Source organism: Thrips palmi, unplaced genomic scaffold, assembly GCF_012932325.1.
Source record: "Thrips palmi isolate BJ-2018 unplaced genomic scaffold, TpBJ-2018v1 HiC_scaffold_6, whole genome shotgun sequence".
Lineage (NCBI taxonomy): Eukaryota > Metazoa > Arthropoda > Insecta > Thysanoptera > Thripidae > Thrips > Thrips palmi.
In genome coordinates, this window is record NW_023144633.1 from 8,317,197 (window position 1) to 8,335,291 (window position 18,095).

Here is an 18,095-nt window from a genome sequence, read left to right on the forward strand (position 1 = left end):
TCGCCGTTGCTTTTGCAGGGGCCACGCAAAGATATTCTCCAGTGTAGAACTTACATAGTTCACCTCCAAACTGCCAGGAACAAACGCAGGGCGTGATTCAGCAAGTATCCGAACCTTTCTGCCTGACACCTAATCCAAACTGGCGATCGTCAGAAACAACACAGACCACCAAGTTCGTTAGTTCCAGAGTCCGCCACCGGCGGCGACGCGCACCGCGGAGCACAGTCGCGGCCAACCCTCAAAAATGTGTAGGTGACCCTTCGTTGCTTCCCAGTCTCTCCCTTGCTTGCCCTTCAGGCGCTGAGGTCCAGCGCTTCCTTAGTGGGCTGAAAAGTGAAGTGGGAATCCTACCTGACGGTCGCCGAACCCTGGCGATCACGTCCGCTAACACAGAGAAGGCGAGCGTGGCGTGGGAGCCGTTCCAGCGGGAAAGTAGCCTTGCAGTGGCCCACAAGAACCGCTCGCTCTCCGGAACTAAACAAAATACATTGGGGAGTTGATCTTTTCGTTTAGAGGACATATCAAGGTTCATTTTGAGCCATAGAACGCCATTTTTGATCAGGGTACAAAAAAGTTGCATCATTTTTAACATTTCACTATAAAAGTGCAAAAAGTGAAAGTTTCGTAGAATTTTTGGAAAAAATCCTATCTTTTTCAGTTTTTCTTCTTCTTTCCAACGGTATAAGCTGTTTTGAGAAAGGACAAATACTTTCCGAGATACAAATTTTTTTAGGTTGATAGGTAATTTCTTTTACCAAAAATGAAGTTTGAGATATCTCAGACCCCTGTCGACTTTCCGGGGAAAAAAGTACCGGGCCTTCAATGGGCCCATAGGGCCAACAATCCCTGAAAATACCGCTGGGTTCGGCCGACACGTCCCTCAAAACCTTGACGACTTGGCGTGGAATGACCCATGTACTCTTAGGAAAGGTGACTGTTAGTATAGAGAAGAAGTTTACCAGAGAACAACAACTTCTCCTGCTTGCTGAGTGGGAGACAGGAATAAATTTAAGACTTGTGTGTGGAACAGTTTCTTACCTGACGCTCACCGCCGCCCTGGCGAGCCAAGCCTCTGGGAGTTTCGAGGGGTTTCGCCCTTACAAGAGAAAACTTAGTCAGTTGGGTGACCTCTGCTTTTTTTTTTGGGGGGGGAATGAAGCTTCATTCGTAGCGCCTGTTTTGGGGATGGTGTGTGGGAGGCTGAAAAGATCTTAGATTTGTACTTAACAAGGTAGGTTTACGCCAGACCGCGTCTTGTCGTAACAGGCTTCGCGATGTCTCGCGGCCTGTTCCTTGCTGATATTTTGATCGCTGCTCTGTTTTTACTGGGAGAACAGTTTGACTCATCAAAAATTGGTTTTCTCAACATCCAACTCAGAATCACTGCAGTCATTGTTCAAAAGGACAACTTTTCCACCCAGTCTGCGCCCCAAAATTTTATAATTCTCTGAAAAGAGAAAGAATTATGAAAATTGGGAAGTGTTGTTGACCAATTTTTTTTATTCAAATAAATTATTTACATTTGCCTCGGACAGTTGGCCAGTATGTAACACCTGTAAAGAAAAATTCTTTTACAAATCGTTATAAAAACATGCAAACACAAAAAAAATTTTGGCCGACACAGGCGGAAAAAATGGTACTGTAACTGTTTTAAAAATAAGAGAAACATTAAAGTAGACAAACATGATTTTATTTTCAACAGAAATTAGTTATAGACAAAACAAAAATGATTTGAAAAGCTTGCACATTCTTAACAAAAATACAGAATTTGAAGAACGAAAGATCATATTCTTGCTGAGACGACGCGAAGAAGAAACTGCATAATCCTTTGGGCTCAAAGACGGTTATAGGGAGTAAGAGAGGTCTCAAAAAGTATTGAAATTGGATTAAAAATTCGCAATAGGGTACTTCGGAGGAAACCTAGACCGGAAGTCAGAGACAGAACGGGAGAAACAAAAGAGCGTCGCGGGGCCGTGCTGAGCGGTGGTGGGGGTCGGAATGGGCAGAGGGGGGGTAGCATGCGCGCGCCACCTTCACCCCCACTCCGTCGATTTCGCCCCCCACCACCGCTCAGCACGGCTGCACGACGCTCTTTTGTTTCCCCCGTTCTGTCGCTGACTTCCGGTCCAGGCTTTCTCCGAAGTACCCTATTTCACACACCTTTCCAAACCCCTCTCCTCCATCCATCCGGGGGGGGTACTCATGAGGTGATGACCCCCACTTTCCCTTACCTGCCACCACTAAAGAGGTTCCACCACCAACTTTTAAACATATTTTCTGAAACAATCATCGCACAAAAATTGAAAAAAAAAAGCAATGTGTGAAGTTTATGTGTGTCATTTTCTTCAAAGATGAGTACTTACATGCAAAACTGCACAAATTTCTTTTTAATAACCCAATAGCAACCATTGCTATAAATAACAAAAGACCAATAACCAAAATAGGGTAAAGATAACCAAAACCCGGGAAAAATGGGGCTCCTGCAAATGTCAATAAAACATAAAAAAATTCATATAGAAGTAATAACATGATTCAAATGCAAAGCGTAGTATATAGTACTCACCTTAGAGTCAAAAACAAAAAAAAACTTCTACTTTTTTTTAATTTCATTCAGATTTGCAGTATCTAACCGGTAAATAGTCAACCCTCTTCATGGCAGAAATTTCGGCGCTCAAGAGGTAAACCTTATTTAACATGCTGTCTGAAATTTCACTTTGAATTCTCTCAAAAAAGGCCCTTTCTTCCCTAATTGCCCTACCAATCAACAAAATTTCCCCTAGAAATCTCAGCAAAAAAATTCCTTCTTCTCTCTGAAATAAATTTTCTCAATCTTGACTAATTTGGATCATTAAATTTTTTTCTTATAACATTCTCAATGAGAAAAACAGATTGTTTCCATTCTTCAAAATTTTTCGTTTACATAAAACTCCTTTTCGGTAAAGGATTTAATGCTGTCATTGAGGTTCTTCGCTAACTTTCTAAAACTCTGTAACTTTTCAAGCAATGCTACACTTTTGGCATCTAAAACATGCAAATTGGCCCATACTTTTAGAAGGGCATCAGAAGATTGAAGATGCAAAGATATTAGATCTTTTAGGTTCTTAGCCGTAGATGAAACTTCGCAGCTTGATTCCTGCAATTCCGGGTTTTTTAACAACTCTATTCGCAAAAAAATTTCTTTTATACTCTGATCGGCCAAATTAAAAATAAAAGTTTTTAAATTACCACAGTGTCATTGAGTTGTGAAGAACAACCAGCTTCAGCAGAGCTTTGATTAGAATTTTGAATTGGTGCAGATTGGGTAGCTATCTACAATACAAAAAGAAAGCGGTTTAAGTATAAGAAACTAATGAAAAACGCGCAAGAATAAAAAAGTAAAACCGTAACAAAAATATAAATAATGTATAAAAGACAAAAGTAACAATTCTTCAAAAAAAAATGTTTGAACCAAACGAAACGAAAAAACTTACTTCGGGTTCAGCGACAGAATCACTGCTGGATGAATTACTTTCAGACACCTGGAAATTTTTTTTTTTAGAAAAAAGTAAACATTTCTTAAAATATTTGTTTAAAACTTACTCGTCGTTTTGATTTCTTCACAGTCGGAAGCAAATCAAGATCCAAAGCGCCCTGGAAAAAAAGGGCATTAAATAGGTTCAAATCACACAAAAGCACAACTCACATAAAAACTTTACTTACTTTTATGGGTGAAGCATTGGGCTCAGTCTTAACAATAAATTCCTCATCGTTATCATTGGACTTTGAATCAATACTTAACGAAGTTTCTTCATCACTACTTAAAACAATGATTTCACTTTTCTTAGACTTGTTTTTTGGAACCGAAGGTGAACTACAGTCAGACTTTCTTGCACTGATACCCTTTGGTAATCGGTGTCTTGAAGTTCCAGGTTGGTTATCCATTTTCGAGTGAACTAAACAAAACGGGAAAACAACAAAATATTGTATAAGTTAACGTGAAACATAAAAAAGAGTAAAACGCTCTGAGTAAAACCAAATGGCAAAGAAAACAGATCGGACACAGGTTACACGGACACTTTTCTTGAAGTTTTCAAAGTCGAAATGTCGAGTCTCAGGAACACAAAAACGGTCACCCATCCATGTCGTGACCCGACAGATGGCCGCTTAACTTTCAGGCGGTGCGGTTTGTGCGGGTTGCCTACCTGCCCGAAAAAACACCGACTAACTGTGCCGCTAGGTTAAACGGAAAAAGATAGAACAAAACCAAATGCACCATTTGATCGGGGACCTACAAAATACTTGATTCGTAACATAAATTTTTTTTGAAATTTTTTGGCATTTTTTGACCTTGAGAAGGAAATTCATTATTTAGAACGGTCACCCACCCCAATCTGAGCCGCCCCGGTCTGAAGTTTAGCAAGGAACGCGAAAGAGAAAAAATAAAAACGGTCACCCATCCATGCCGTGGCCTGGCGTGCCTACCTTGGCCTGCGGCGCTAGCCTGCCTTTGGCAGGCAATGCTTGTCCACCGCCGGTTACCCACTGGTAAAACTAAAGCGTAACTCTATGCTTGAGTCAAGCATAAAGTTACGCTTGAAGACGTTACGCTTGAAATCAAGCATAGGCTAGAAATTCCCCCATGCATTGAGATAGGGGAAATCTTGGCGGATAAGCCTGTTACGCTTGATTTCAAGCGTAAACTGATTACGCTTGAAAACAGTGGGTAATACTACGCTTTAGTTTTACTAGTGCCGCTTAAGTGTTGCATGCTGGGACCCCCCTTCATTCTAGATAGAGTTGATTCATCTACAAATTACACGATCTTAACCCTTGTATCTTTTCAACTTGACGGTGCTGGGGGGCTCCGCCCCCCAGACCCCCCTTCTATCAAGACAGGAGAGATCTGCCTGCAGAAAACTGGATTTTTCACAGTTTTTAGGTGGTTTTCGGCTATAAAAACTGAACCAGTTAAGCTAGGATAGTGAAATTTCGCGTGTGCCGAGCCAAGAACATACCTAATAAGCCTGCAAAGTCTCAGCCAGATCGGCTGAGCCGTTCAGGAGGAGTAGTGCACACACACACGCAGACAGACAGACAGACAGAAAAAACTTTTCAACCGCACTGGAGTAACAGGCTTCGCTATCGCTCAGCCAATGAAAGATTTTAGGGATCCTGGGTACTGTTTTTTGCCCACTGTCGAGACACTCGAAACCCATCTCACGGCCTCTCTGTCTGCAGCGGCCGGTGACCTCGACTGGTGGAAGGTCCAGTGCAAGAAGAGAAACGCGTATATCCACGGAATCTTGAGGTGCGACGGTTTCAGTCAATGCGGCGACGGTTCCGACGAGGAACACTGTTAGAAATTTTGTCGTAATTTAACGACAAATTTGTCGCTAATTTTTTTTCTAACACGAGTTGTTTATAAACGACATGATTTGTTTAAAAACAACTAGTCGTAACCAAAAAGTTGTTTGTGAACAACAAATTTGTTTGGGAACAATAAATGATTAACAACTTTATCATGAATAAAAAAGCTCGTTTAAAAACGAGATCCCTGTTTTAAAATGACAAACTCGTTCACTAACGACAGAACTGAGCAGATCAAAAATTACATGAAAAAAAATTTTAGTTCACTCAAAAAAACAAAAAATTATTCCTTTAAAAAAGAATCTGAAATCTGCTTAAACATTTTCCCCGGTACTCCACTGTCCATGCCCAGTTGCTTTGACCCGAGTTAAATTGTTTGCCTACCGCTGACTGCGCACTGCTTGAAGCCAACTGACCTGCTATGTCGCTGATGAAGAGCTTGCTGCTGCACTATGGAAGAGTGCATCCTGCCTTAGCTGAGCACGTTCTGTTTTGCTTTCTGCATGATGTCTCCACAAGATGCCTTCACTCTGCACTGCTTTGATTGTAAGAGCTCTGCTTAATAAAAATAGAACTTAAAAGCACTCAGTGGCTTGGTCAAGTGTGAGAACTAAATCTTTAACCTATTCTTGCACGTTTGTCTCTTGTCACGTTCAGGAGACAACGAAATACACTGCACTTCGAAGTTTGTGTTGATGGCTAGGCCACTGGGAAACTTCACAACATTCCATCAAGTTCTTTGTGGCAACACCAAAACAAACGTCCCGCGGGCGTGGAAACGCATGATAGGGCCAAAGGTAATCCATGGGGAGTGAAACAGTCCAATATCCCATCACAATTTAGCAAAACTTGGGGTGAAAACATTAAATTTGAGACGACAACGGTCACCAAAACAAACACACGCACACCGACCACCGTATATGAAAAATTCGACATGAGAGTAAATATGAGAAATTAGGGTGCTCCCCTCTTTGCCTCTTCTACTTTCACTTTCATTTGTCAACTTGTTGTTTCTCATATTTACTCTCATGTCGAATTTTTCATATACGGTGGTCGGTGTGCGTGTGTTTGTTTTGGTGGCCGTTGTCGTCTCAAATTTAATGTTTTCACCCCAAGTTTTGCTAAATTGTGAGGGGATATAGGACTGTTTCACTCCCCATGGATTACCTTTGGCCCTATCATGCGTTTCCACGCCCGCGGGACGTTTGTTTTGGTGTTGCCAAGGTGGATTTAAATCCACCTTGGGTGTTGCCACAAAGAACTTGATGGAATGTTGTGAAGTTTCCCAGTGGCCTAGCCATCAACACAAACTTCGAAGTGGAGTGTATTTCGTTGTCTCCTGAACGTGACAAGAGACAAACGTGCAAGAATAGGTTAAAGATTTAGTTCTCACACTTGACCAAGCCACTGAGTGCTTTTAAGTTCTATTTTTATTAAGGAGAGCTCTTACAATCAAAGCAGTGCAGAGTGAAGGCATCTTGTGGAGACATCATGCAGAAAGCAAAACAGAACATGCTCAGCTAAGGCAGGATGCACTCTTCCATAGTGCAGCAGCAAGCTCTTCATCAGCGACATAGCAGGTCAGGTGGCTTCAAGCAGTGCGCAGTCAGCGGTAGGCAAACAATTTAACTCGGGTCAAAGCAACTGGGCATGGACAGTGGAGTACCGGGAACATGTTTAAGCAGATTTCAGATTCTTTTTTAAAGGAATAATTTTTTGTTTTTTTGAGTGAACTAAAATTTTTTTTCATGTAATTTTTGATCTGCTCAGTTCTGTCGTTAGTGAATGAGTTTGTCATTTTAAAACAGGGATCTCGTTTCTGAACGACTAAATAGCTGTTATTTTCTGAAACGGTAGAAATTGTTTTGGAACGATGTTTTAGTCGTTTTAATTTTGAATGAATTTGTTGTTTGGGTACGACTAAGTTGTTGCAACTTTTGTCGTAATTCAACAATCTTTTCTAACAGTGAAGGCTGTGACGGTGAGTACGGCAAGGTTGGCGGATGTATTCAATCGTTGGTATCACGTGATCGCTCTTACCGTCAACGGTGATAGCTTGGGACAGAGCGCTGCATTGGTTGGTTCGGAAGAACCGTCGAGAGGTTCCGAGAGATGCCGCAGGGCAGCAGCACCATCGGTGTCGCACTCGGGCGCACTCGGGTGGATTCGGCTACTTTTTAAATTGTTAACAGAAATGCGCAGACGTCTTCGAATTAAGTGGTGCCGTTCGACCCAACTAAGGTTTTGGCCCGACTGACGGTCCGAGTGGGTCCGTCTTCTCAGGGACCGCGAAAAAGGAGACGAAATGCCGAACGGGTCTTCGGTTCGCCCGGTTCGACCCGAACCGAACTGGTGCTCAAGCCGAAGGCGTCATTGGGTTGGCCGAACCAACCAATGCAGCGCTCTGACTTGGGACATTGAGGGTGACTTGTGACAGCGCGTTTGGCCTTGTTGTTGCTGCCGTCTAGCGACGGGGCTTCCCAGCGTCAAACCCGCGGCAGGGTTTTGTTCCAGAGGCCTGCCTCAGGGCAGACGCGGAAAGGTGGAGGAGGCGCATAACATCACAATTAATACTTGAAAAATGAAAAGCAAGATGATAGGGTTTTGGACTAAATATGTCAAACATTGATAACCAGGAGTGAAATGCTGTTTTATTTCACTTTGAAATGCGTTTTGATAACTGCGTTTGTATAACTTTTTCGTACATCAGTACAATTCCACAGTCACACTAACAAGAGTTTACAAAAAAGATTGAACTTATGTCTTTCTTTATTCCTTCTTATCATCAGGAATCAAATGGTATTTCTTTTAAATAAAACAAATTTGCCAAAACGAAGACACCATATTTTCTCTTTGAAGCGTACAATGTACGCTTTTGGGTTTGTTGAGTAGTGCTTTTCTATATGTTCTTGTTTTTAAATGTTGACTTAAGTCAACGTCATATGATCGTGTTTCTAGCCCCAGGGTTTTTGCCAAACGAGCTGTGCTGAGGGGAGTTCATTTAAATTTTGGTACAGTGTCCAACTACTATAAGACTAAAACTTAAGAAGACCAGCCACAAAAAAATTCTGAAGTTTGGTTAAATTTATAATGTTTTGATGTTTGCAAAAGATTTCTTTGAAAGTAATAAACTAGAGAACGAGGCAACAAAGCAATTCGTCTTCATTAATATGAGGAATCCAAGTGCTTAAACAATTTTCCCGTTCAAAAAGTGGCTATGGTAGTAATGATTCTACTGGATGTCTCTTGTTTAAAAATTGTAGGAGTCGTGGGATATGTAGAAAAGTACTTATGTGAGCAGAGAGTATTTCTGTCTTTATACGTTACAGAGAATCATTGTCTTTGCCACTATTCCCGAACTCCAGCAGACAGTCAATCTCATCGATAAACACGATGGAAGGCTGGAGTACTCTGCAAAAAAAACAACACACCATATTGATCCAGGAAGCGGAAGAAGGGGATAACTCAATTTTGGCCATTTTTCAGGAGAAACAAAAAACTGTTAGAAGGGAAAACTAAAACAAAACAAATGAATGTTGCAGATGTTAATAATTTCAAAAAGCATTAGTAAAATTTTGGAAAAAATCAAAAGTGTAAGGTCACTCCGTAGAGGATTTCTGCGACTTATCACTTTCCGTTGAAATGGAAAACAGAGTCAGCTCACCTTATATTTCCTAAACAAAGTGGAATTTGGAGACAAGTCAAGTGGAACAATAGTCTGCATAAAGTGTATGTTACTCTGGTGTATTTTTTGGACTTAGCTCTTTTTTCCAAATTGAAATTTAAAATTAAGGGGGGGTTAAGTTGAGTTGATTCTTTTTACACTAGATTCTTAAAAACACAAGTTGAGTTATATCCTTTTGCCAATTTGTCAAACGGAATCATGTAGACTAAGGTTGAGTTATCTCCATTTTCCAATGAAATTTAGACTGTAAAAGGGGTTAAGTTGAGTTATGCCCTTTTTCCATGTGGATTTTCTCCTAAACTGCTTGCAATTCAGTCAAATAATTTAGTGTAATGATGTAAACCATTCTAAGGCACAATAATAAAATAAAAACTCAATTTGGGGATAAGTCAAGTTATTCCCTTCTTCCGCTTCCTGGATCATATAAGGCAACTAGTCACAAAGTGCTTGATGCATGCCCCTTGAGGGCCTGTGAATAACCCCTCGGGTTGATCCCTAGTCCAGGCCGAATGACGCTGTGACGCCTCCCTGTCTGCAGCGCTGTTAGCTCCGCTCTCCGTGGCCCTGCCGGCCAACGCGTCTGTGACGGCCCGCGTACAGTTCGCCACGGTGCACAACAGCATCGAGCTGCACCTGTGCGGCGGCCGGAGCTGCAGCAGGGTGTGGCTTTTTGGCGCGAGGGACGACGGCACGCTGCGATACGAGACATACACGGGCTGCAACCGCCTCGGCAGGGGCGGCACCATCGGCAAGGTGACTCACCCTTAGACGGCTACGCCCACAGTGGGCAAGAAGACCAGCGACTAAAACTTAAGACGCGTTTTGAGCTCCAAAGTCGCTGACCCCACCATCGGATTCCTCGTTCGGAGAGCAATTCATTGGTGGGGTCACACGTTCGGTTCGAGTCCCGTGAAGCGACTCGGAAGCTAACAAGCTAGGCCCCGCCCTTCCGTCGAACCGAGTTGCCAGCTCCGCTTCGCTGCGCCGGCAACTCGGTTCGACAGGGGGCCAGCCCAGCTTGGCCTGCCGGCGGCCTTTTCTCGGGCCTTCGGCCCTCGCATCAGACCCAACTTGGCCAGTCGAAGGGCCGGGACTTCGGCCCGCTCGCATCACACACACCGTGAGCGGGTAAAGCAAAGTTATCGATGTACCATCGTGACTTAGGCCCGCCCTTCTATTCACAATATGCAATAGTCCTTACACTTTTTACTCCAACTGTCCTTAGAATGTGCCCATTTCATTTGTCTCTTCGCCCCCATTCCGAAAATACCCATATTTGCCATGCTACTGCAACTCCTTGCAATAGAGGCACAGCAGGAGCGCAAAACGAGTCCGTCGCACTTTTTCCCATAACTCATGAAGGCGGGCTCCTGGACCCCCCTTCCGACCCCTCGTTGAAAAGGTCTTGCCAAGACCTATCGAAAACTTAAGTAAAAATTTTCAGTCGGTCGACCCCCTTTTTTCAAGATCCTGATGTGACTAATAGACGAAGTCGGGCTCCTGGACCCCCTTTCCGACCCCTCGTTGGAAAGGTCTCGCTGAGACCAATCGAAGTCTGCAATAAATTTTTTTAGTCGGTCGACCCCCTTTTTTGAAGATCCTGATCTGGCCAACTTGTAAAAGCGGCCGATGGGGTCGGGACCAGGTCCATTCATCTTGTCTCGTCACCCCGATTCCAAAAATACCCCTATGTGCCCTGCTAGCACCAATAATGGCGGAAATCCCCCTCCCGCTCATGTAAACCATGATGCACCTGCAGCAGCCCTTGTGCGACCCGGACAGGATTTGCACCACCGGATTATTTGTTTGGACGGTACTCCTGAAGTACCCTCCAAATCTGGTTACTCTAGCTCAACTCCTTCCTTGTACACAGACGCCAACAACATCAACACACAGACTCAAAGGCAAATGCATAGGCCCTCCCCCTATTTTTTGAATAGAAGGGCGGGCCAAAAACGCGTCCGGGGTTTTGACTGCGTCCACAGTTCTTCTCGTCCCGCGCTGCCGAGGCGTCTTACAGTTTGCTTTCTGTGCAGCACGACACGGAAGGCTTCCGTCTCTTCGCCCCCGGCGAGGTGGTGCTGGAGGTGCAGCACCGGCCCGGGCGGCTCGCCGTGTGGCGGCAGGGCCGGCCGGACGACGTGGTGGAGGTCCCCGTGGAGGCGGACTACGGCACGCTCAGGGTCAGGCCTTCCTACTGGGTCGCCGACATGTCCGTGCAGTTCACTGGTGAGTGCCGCCTCGCTTCTGTTCATTTCGGTTCGAAGTGACCGAGGTGCCTTTGCTTGACATGGGACAGCGCGAGGGAAGTAAAGAACGCAAAGCTGAACTCTGAAATAAACTGGGACTCCTTTTGTCTATGAACTTTATAAAGTAAACAAAACAGCCTTGACCCTCGGACATGAATGAAGTGTTGAAGTTTGCACTGGTAAAACTAAAGCGCAGTATTACCCACTGTTTTCAAGCGTAATCAGGTTACGCTTGAAATCAAGCGTAACAGGCTCATCCGCCAAGATTCCCCCTATCTAAATGCATGGGGGAATTTCTAGTCTATGCTTGATTTCAAGCGTAACGTCTTCAAGAGTAACTTTATGCTTGACTCAAGCATAGAGTTACGCTTTAGTTTTACCAGTGTGAGAACTGCTCATGTGAGCAATTACTTTCCGTGCCCTGGCCCATTTTCAGTCAACATTTTAGAGGTTCGGTAGAACCCCTATTGTTTTGGTATAGCTCCCCCTCCCTCCCCCCCCCCTCTCTTCGTAATGAAAACTGTCAAGCTCATGAAAGTAACTGTACAGTTTCTGAGCAAATGGCTAGTAAAACATGAAACTTTCTTTCCACGGCAACGGCCCGGTCGCACCCGTCAAAATTTTAACTGCCCAATAGAAAATTGTAGAGGGAAAGTAAAAAAGGCCAAACTGCACATGCACTAAATTCGAATTGACCACTAGAAACTTGGTTCAGTCAAAAATAAACCGGCTTGTCGAAACAATCCAAGCGTCCTACCTTTGAACAACAATACAGAGGCTGTGGTCATGCGGGTACACTGCGTCCTTTCATGACTTTCGCCCCTGCATTTCTTGACAAGCGCAGACGCCGAGCAAATGGTCGCCACCCTATGATTTCCTCTACAGCAAAAGCAATGTACCCAAGCACAGTTCGACTCATGGCTTTTCATTATTAATTAAAATTCTATATAAATTTCATTTTAAATTATCAATATGGAAACATCGTGCAGTGCGGTTTGCATTGGAATTTTTTCCTCTGTAAACAATGACTCAAGGGTTTTCACTCTCCCCTCCCGTTTCCTGCAGGTGCTTCGAGTCCGGCTGCGCAGGGGCTCCCCGGCAGCACAGCGAGTCCACCTGAGTAGCCATTCGTCGAAGAAGCGCACTCCAATTCTGTTGCGACGGGACAGGACACTGTGTCTTCGCCACGCTTTCAGTTCCGAATAAAAATATTGGCACTTCCCTTTCTTTCAATTCTTACCAACCGGAAAGGCCATAGTACTCAAAGAAGGAATCTACAAACACGGTTTTCAGTCCAGTATTTTTCGTAACGTAAAATGTGAAGAAAGGTGTCTTTTGATCCAACGACATGCTGTCCGAGAAATCAGCTCTACAACTTGTTATGAGCACCAAGTTCTGGTGCCACAACACCGCCCACAACACAATGTGCCGTCGTGCACTCTTGAAAGCCTGCGAAGCATTTGCTTCGTAACTTCGAAGAAAATGAAGGCGTTGCAGAAATGCTTCGTATTTCTTCGTGGATTTTACAATGCCTTCATTTTCTTCGTATTACGAAGCGATTCTTCGTGGAGTTTTTACTGTGTGCTCCTCGGGATCTTATTTGGAAGGAATCCTGTAGTTGGATCAGAACACTCTTTCAGTGTGTTACTGTACAGACTGGTAGCCAAAGGTACGGCAAAAATTTGTATCGAACATGGCAAAGAAGCACTTTTTACCTATTAACAGGGCCAAAGTATGGCTTTTTGCCTACATTTCAGGCGGCATAGAGTGTCATCGGGGGGAGCAATCCGCACTTGCTACTTACACGACGAAGAAGACGGTTCTCGATAGCCGGTACGGAAGGTCCGTCCGTTACCCATTTACCAATAAGTATGGAACCATTTGCAGTGAGCCGGGCTTGGCACCACAGTTCAGTACTGAAACATAGAATCTGCTGTTAAGAACCTTTGTCACCGTTGAATCATGTACGCCTTTGGCGGAGGAAGCTCCAACCGAATAAAAATGTCTGTCCCGGTTGCACCCAAGCGTGGGTGCGTACACCTACGTTGATACCAAAACGTTGAAAAAATTAATCGATGAAGTGAAAAATGTCGAGAGCAACGTTCCCCTGAACGTCTTTAACCTGTTACGGACCAAAAATCACTTTTTCATAACTGAGCCTCATTCTTCGGTGGCCCGTGTGACGAAACCGTGGGAAAGCCGGAGTGTCGGTAATTCCCGCGCACGAAGCAAAACCCACTCTCCCTCGTGGTGGGGTGGGGGCTTGCGACAGCTGTCCCGCTCGTTGCTCGGGGGCAGTGTTTCGCAGTGTGATTTCAGTTGACAGCCTCCAGTCAGCCAGTTGAGTCGTGTCTGTGCGCGGACAAACCACGTGGCGGGGCGAGCGAAATTGTCGCAGTCCGGAGTCCAGCCGAGCCCAGAGGAGTACCGTTCTTGGAGCGCAGTCTAAACGCAGAAACTGGAGGATCCTCTCCAATCCGAATTCTATCTACTATTTCAAGGTGAGCTTAAACAAGGTTTCTTGCAGGGATCCTTAACTTACCTCATAAGGGCATCATAACGTTATCATAAGAGTTAAAGTTATTACCCTTAACTTCTAACATCTTTTCAAAAGGGTAAGTTATTTTTTTATGTCTCGAATTTGTGTGGATATACTTTTGCAAGTACTTTCGTAAGTCCGTACCCTTAACCTATAGCGAACATTGTCTTATGTTACGTTATGACAGCAGTGTTAGTTAAATGTTGAGTTAAGTTAAGGATCCCTGGTTTCTTGTCGCTCACTCTGGACATTTCACGTCGGGCTATCGCCACCCACAATGCACTTTCTCAGAAATGGCGTTCTATTTTATCTCGCGCAGCCTTAATAATACGCGTCAGAAAAAAAATTCTTTAAATATTTTTGATGGAAAATTTATTTAAACTCTGGATGTTGCAATAATAACTTATGGTGCCCAAGCACCTATCAGATAAAAAATTTTCGATGAAAAAGAACTATTTGTTGATTTTCCAATCCTGTGGTTCACTTAGGTTCACGACATACAGTTAGTGAACAAGTTTGAGCTGTGTACTACTCTGTTGGAGCAAATGTCTGTTTCACAGTAACAAGGAAGTTTAAGCTTTCAGTTATCTGTAAAATGTCATTTTGCAACAATTATTTAACATCTGACCAAATATGAAATGACACTCCAGAGAACAGCTCAGATTTAACAGCCTTTCACTTCTATCGCTATTTAAGTAAAAACTATGACATTTTACCTGGTTTCAAATTACTTGGGTCAGAAGTCTCCATTTATGTGTAAAAGTTCCTTCCTATTGCAATAACTTCATGGATGTTTACGTTGACTTTTTGTTGTTTCTCCCAATTTCCCTTCACAACAAAGGAAAAGGTACAAGACGTTAAGATTCTTACAGATCAGACGAACCTCTTTTGCCCTGTTCAAAAGATAGCATTGTCTTTTTTATGACATCTTTTAGTTTTCTTTTTTTAAAAAAAAATACAAAAAATACTAATTAAGACTGAAATGACGCTTAGTGTCCTCAATTTGATGAATAGCTTTCATAGCCTCTTCTGGACTAACATTTTCAAATCTGCCAACGCTATCTTTTTCCTATGCCAAAATAGATTTCATTGCCAGAATCTGAAGACTGAGTGGGTAATGCTTTGTCGTGAGGAGAATTTGGGAGAGGCGACTAAAAGTTTACATAACCTCCATAACTCAGAGACCTATAGAGTAACTCCACCCCAAGATGGACCGAGATCTGGGATTGGGTCACGGATTCGGTTCAAACTTTGTGGGTTCAATAGGTACCACTAGGACCTATCAACCCTAAAAGGAAAGTTGGCTAGCTCAAATAGAACCTGAGATATTTGCATTTTTCTAAATTTGACTAATTTAGCGTAAAAATGTCGCTTTCTGATTTTTTCATGGTAAAAGTTGTTCGCTTAGTTCTGGCTTGCATTTCTTCTTTCTAGTCATAAAAAAAGGAGAAAAATGGTGGCAGGCCAAGTTTTGTACGTTGCTTAGTTTGGCCTACTCGAGCAATTTTGTCGAATTCATCGAAACTCTCATACCCAAAATACTCCACCTTGGATTTGACCCTGGTACGTCTCATTTCACTTCTTTTACTCTAATAAACAATTGCTATATAGTCCCTAGCACCAACAATTCCACATAAGCCAGAAGAATCCAAAACACAATTTTTCAATTTTCTACTTTGACCTATTTTGGGCGCTTTTGTCAAGATTAGGGCTTCTACATGATCTTGGGTGACAGGAGGATTCCTCCCTGCCCTAAATTTAGATAGTATCAACACAAACAAAGAGACCCAAACTCAAGGTGCACTAAAAATTTATAAGGAAACTGTTTTGAGCAAATTTTGCAAGTTTACAAGGGTTTTAAAAAGTTAAATCGAAGGAAAATGTAATGCTTCAGCCAAAAGTGGATTTGTGGTTCATTAGTAAGCTTTCTCAAGTAGGTTTGGTGCCCTTTTAACCCTGAGAATGTTCCTCCTTGATAATCAGTGTTAAAACCCTGTTTTGGTTTAGGGTTGTTGGACTTACGATTTAAACGCATTGAAAAAGTAATGATCCATTTATTTAGGTTGTTTGCAACGTGTAAGTTCAACCGCTTAGTCTCAATGACTGAGCCTGGTTTCATTTGGGTTGTAAATTTTTTAGACCAGCCAGATGACTTAAGACCAAGGGGTTCAGCTAACACTGATTATCAAGGAGGAACATTCTCAGGGTTAAAAGGGCACCAAACCTACTTGAGAAAGCTTACTAATGAACCACAAATCCACTTTTGGCTGAAGCATTACATTTTCCTCCGATTTAAATTCTTCACACCCCTCGTAAACTTGCAAAATTTGCTCAAAACAGTTTCCTTATAAATTTTTAGTGCACCTTGAGTTTGGGTCTCTCTGTTTGTGTTGATACTATCTAAATTGAGGGCAGGGAGGAATCCTCCTGTCACCCAAGATCATGTAGAAGCCCTAATCTTGACAAAAGCGCCCAAAATAGGTCAAAGTAGAAAATTGAAAAATTGTGTTTTGGATTCTTCTGGCTTATATGGAATTGTTGGTGCTAGGGACTATATAGCAATTGTTTATTAGAGTAAAAGAAGTGAAATGAGACGTACCAGGGTCAAATCCAAGGTGGAGTATTTTGGGTATGAGAGTTTCGATGAATTCGACAAAATTGCTCGAGTAGGCCAAACCAAGCAACGTACAAAACTTGGCCTACCACCATTTTTCTCCTTTTTTTATGACTAGAAAGAAGAAATGCAAGCCAGAACTAAGCAAACAACTTTTACCATGAAAAAATCAGAAAGCGACATTTTTACGCTAAATTAGTCAAATTTAGAAAAATGCAAATATCTCAGGTTCTATTTGAGCTAGCCAACTTTCCTTTTAGGGTTGATAGGTCCTAGTGGTACCTATTGAACCCACAAAGTTTGAACCGAATCCGTGACCCAATCCCAGACTTCGGTCCACCTTGGGGTGGAGTTACTCTGAAATAATTTTGTAATGATGCAAACTATTCTCAGGCACAATAATAAAATAAAAAATCAATTTTAAGATTAGTTAAACTCTTCCCTTCTTCTGCATCATGGATCAAATTGTGTGTCTAAAAATTATGGATAAGGGACGTGGCAGCTTTGCGCCTATCAAGGGCACGGTATTTTATGACTCTGTGTAACCAATGCAACGAACAAAAAAATGTATTTTCTCTGAGTTTTGATCTGGAACAAAGAGATTGACCTTCAGTAGCCTCGGTTCAAGGTAAAAACGTTGCGCGGGCCAAACGGATTTGACTGCCTATACTATAATACCCCGGCCAGTGGGCCGTCCCCGGGGCTCGCTGGGGCCCGCCCGGGGCCTGGCCCGTTCTGGGTAAGGCCCAGAATGCCCAGCTGCAGTCAGGGGCTGCCCACCGCAGGTGCGCCTCACGCTTAAAATCTTGCGAACTGATGCATTTGTAAGCTTGCGAAGAATCTGACTTGTTCACGATGCAAAGATCGCATTCCGTATTGCATGCAAATTAGTAGTTCGGAACGTGCGAAGAAGTGCTTCGAATCGCCACCCTCCCTTATTTGGGAATCGCTTCTCCAAACCGGCCGCCAAATACGTCCGTGAATTTAGCTAAAAAGTTTTAGCCAAATAGAGGCGTCGGACTACCAGTTCCTATCAAGCTCGGTCACCTAAAGCCCCGTTTCTGTTCGTACTTTTGCAGTGTCGCCGAGCACGATGGCGCCCGCACACCCAGTGCAGGCCGCTGAGGCGGCAGCGGCGGCCCCGAAGGCGACCGGCGTGGACGTCCTCTCGGACGAGGTCCTGGTGATGATCTTCGGCAAGATAACCGACGCCTGGACGCTGTTCCGCGTGCTGCCGCTGGTGTGCAAGCGGTGGTGCCGCTTGGCGCGCGACGCGTCCTCCTGGGCGAGCGCGGTGCTCGATGTCTCTCTGTTCGTGGAGGCGGAGGCCACTATGCTGCTTCACGCGCCCGCCCTGGCGTCGCTCGTAATCAGCGCCAAGCACTCCAGCGAGTTCGACAACCCGCAGGGCTGCTACAACGCCGAGGCTCGCGACCGCCTGCGGGCCGCACTGCGGCGCACCCGCGCCGTGGTGCACCAGTCCGTGCGCGTGAGCCGCAACGGCTGGAGGCTGCTGGACGACGACGACCAGGCGGACACCGTGGCCTGCTTCCTGCGGAGGCAGCCGGCCCTGCTGGAGGCGGAGCTGTTCCTCGGCAGCGAGGACGCGGAGCCCACCCTGGCCGCCGTCGCCACGCTGCGCAGCCTGCGGAAGCTCGCCCT

General features: G+C 44.1%; 2 protein-coding genes across 3 annotated transcripts in view; one reads left to right on the forward strand and one right to left on the reverse strand.

The window, feature by feature from the left end:
- The window catches only part of LOC117652031, a 24,389-nt gene extending 20,468 nt beyond the window's left edge, over positions 1 to 3,921 (reverse strand). The window contains exons 1-5 of the mRNA XM_034396663.1: positions 3,700 to 3,921; positions 3,580 to 3,630; positions 3,471 to 3,518; positions 3,226 to 3,309; positions 2,921 to 3,133 (exon numbers count right to left, since the gene is read on the reverse strand). Of these exons, the coding sequence (XP_034252554.1) occupies positions 2,921 to 3,133; positions 3,226 to 3,309; positions 3,471 to 3,518; positions 3,580 to 3,630; positions 3,700 to 3,921 (618 nt within the window). The remainder of the gene's footprint in view (positions 1 to 2,920; positions 3,134 to 3,225; positions 3,310 to 3,470; positions 3,519 to 3,579; positions 3,631 to 3,699) is intronic.
- Positions 3,922 to 5,068: 1,147 nt separating this feature from the next.
- On the forward strand, positions 5,069 to 17,851 carry LOC117651887. Of its 2 annotated transcripts, none has more exons than XM_034396426.1 (7): positions 5,069 to 5,327; positions 7,315 to 7,327; positions 9,570 to 9,784; positions 11,068 to 11,260; positions 12,346 to 12,577; positions 13,600 to 13,781; positions 17,513 to 17,851. In XM_034396426.1, the coding sequence occupies exons 1-5, from the start codon at positions 5,133 to 5,135 to the stop codon at positions 12,402 to 12,404; spliced, it is 675 nt and encodes a 224-aa protein (XP_034252317.1). In that variant the 5' UTR covers positions 5,069 to 5,132; the 3' UTR covers positions 12,405 to 12,577; positions 13,600 to 13,781; positions 17,513 to 17,851. The 2 variants fall into 2 exon arrangements, with proteins under 2 accessions (XP_034252317.1, XP_034252318.1); XM_034396427.1 differs by having other exon boundaries at positions 12,346 to 12,475.
- The last annotated feature ends 244 nt before the right edge of the window (positions 17,852 to 18,095 follow it).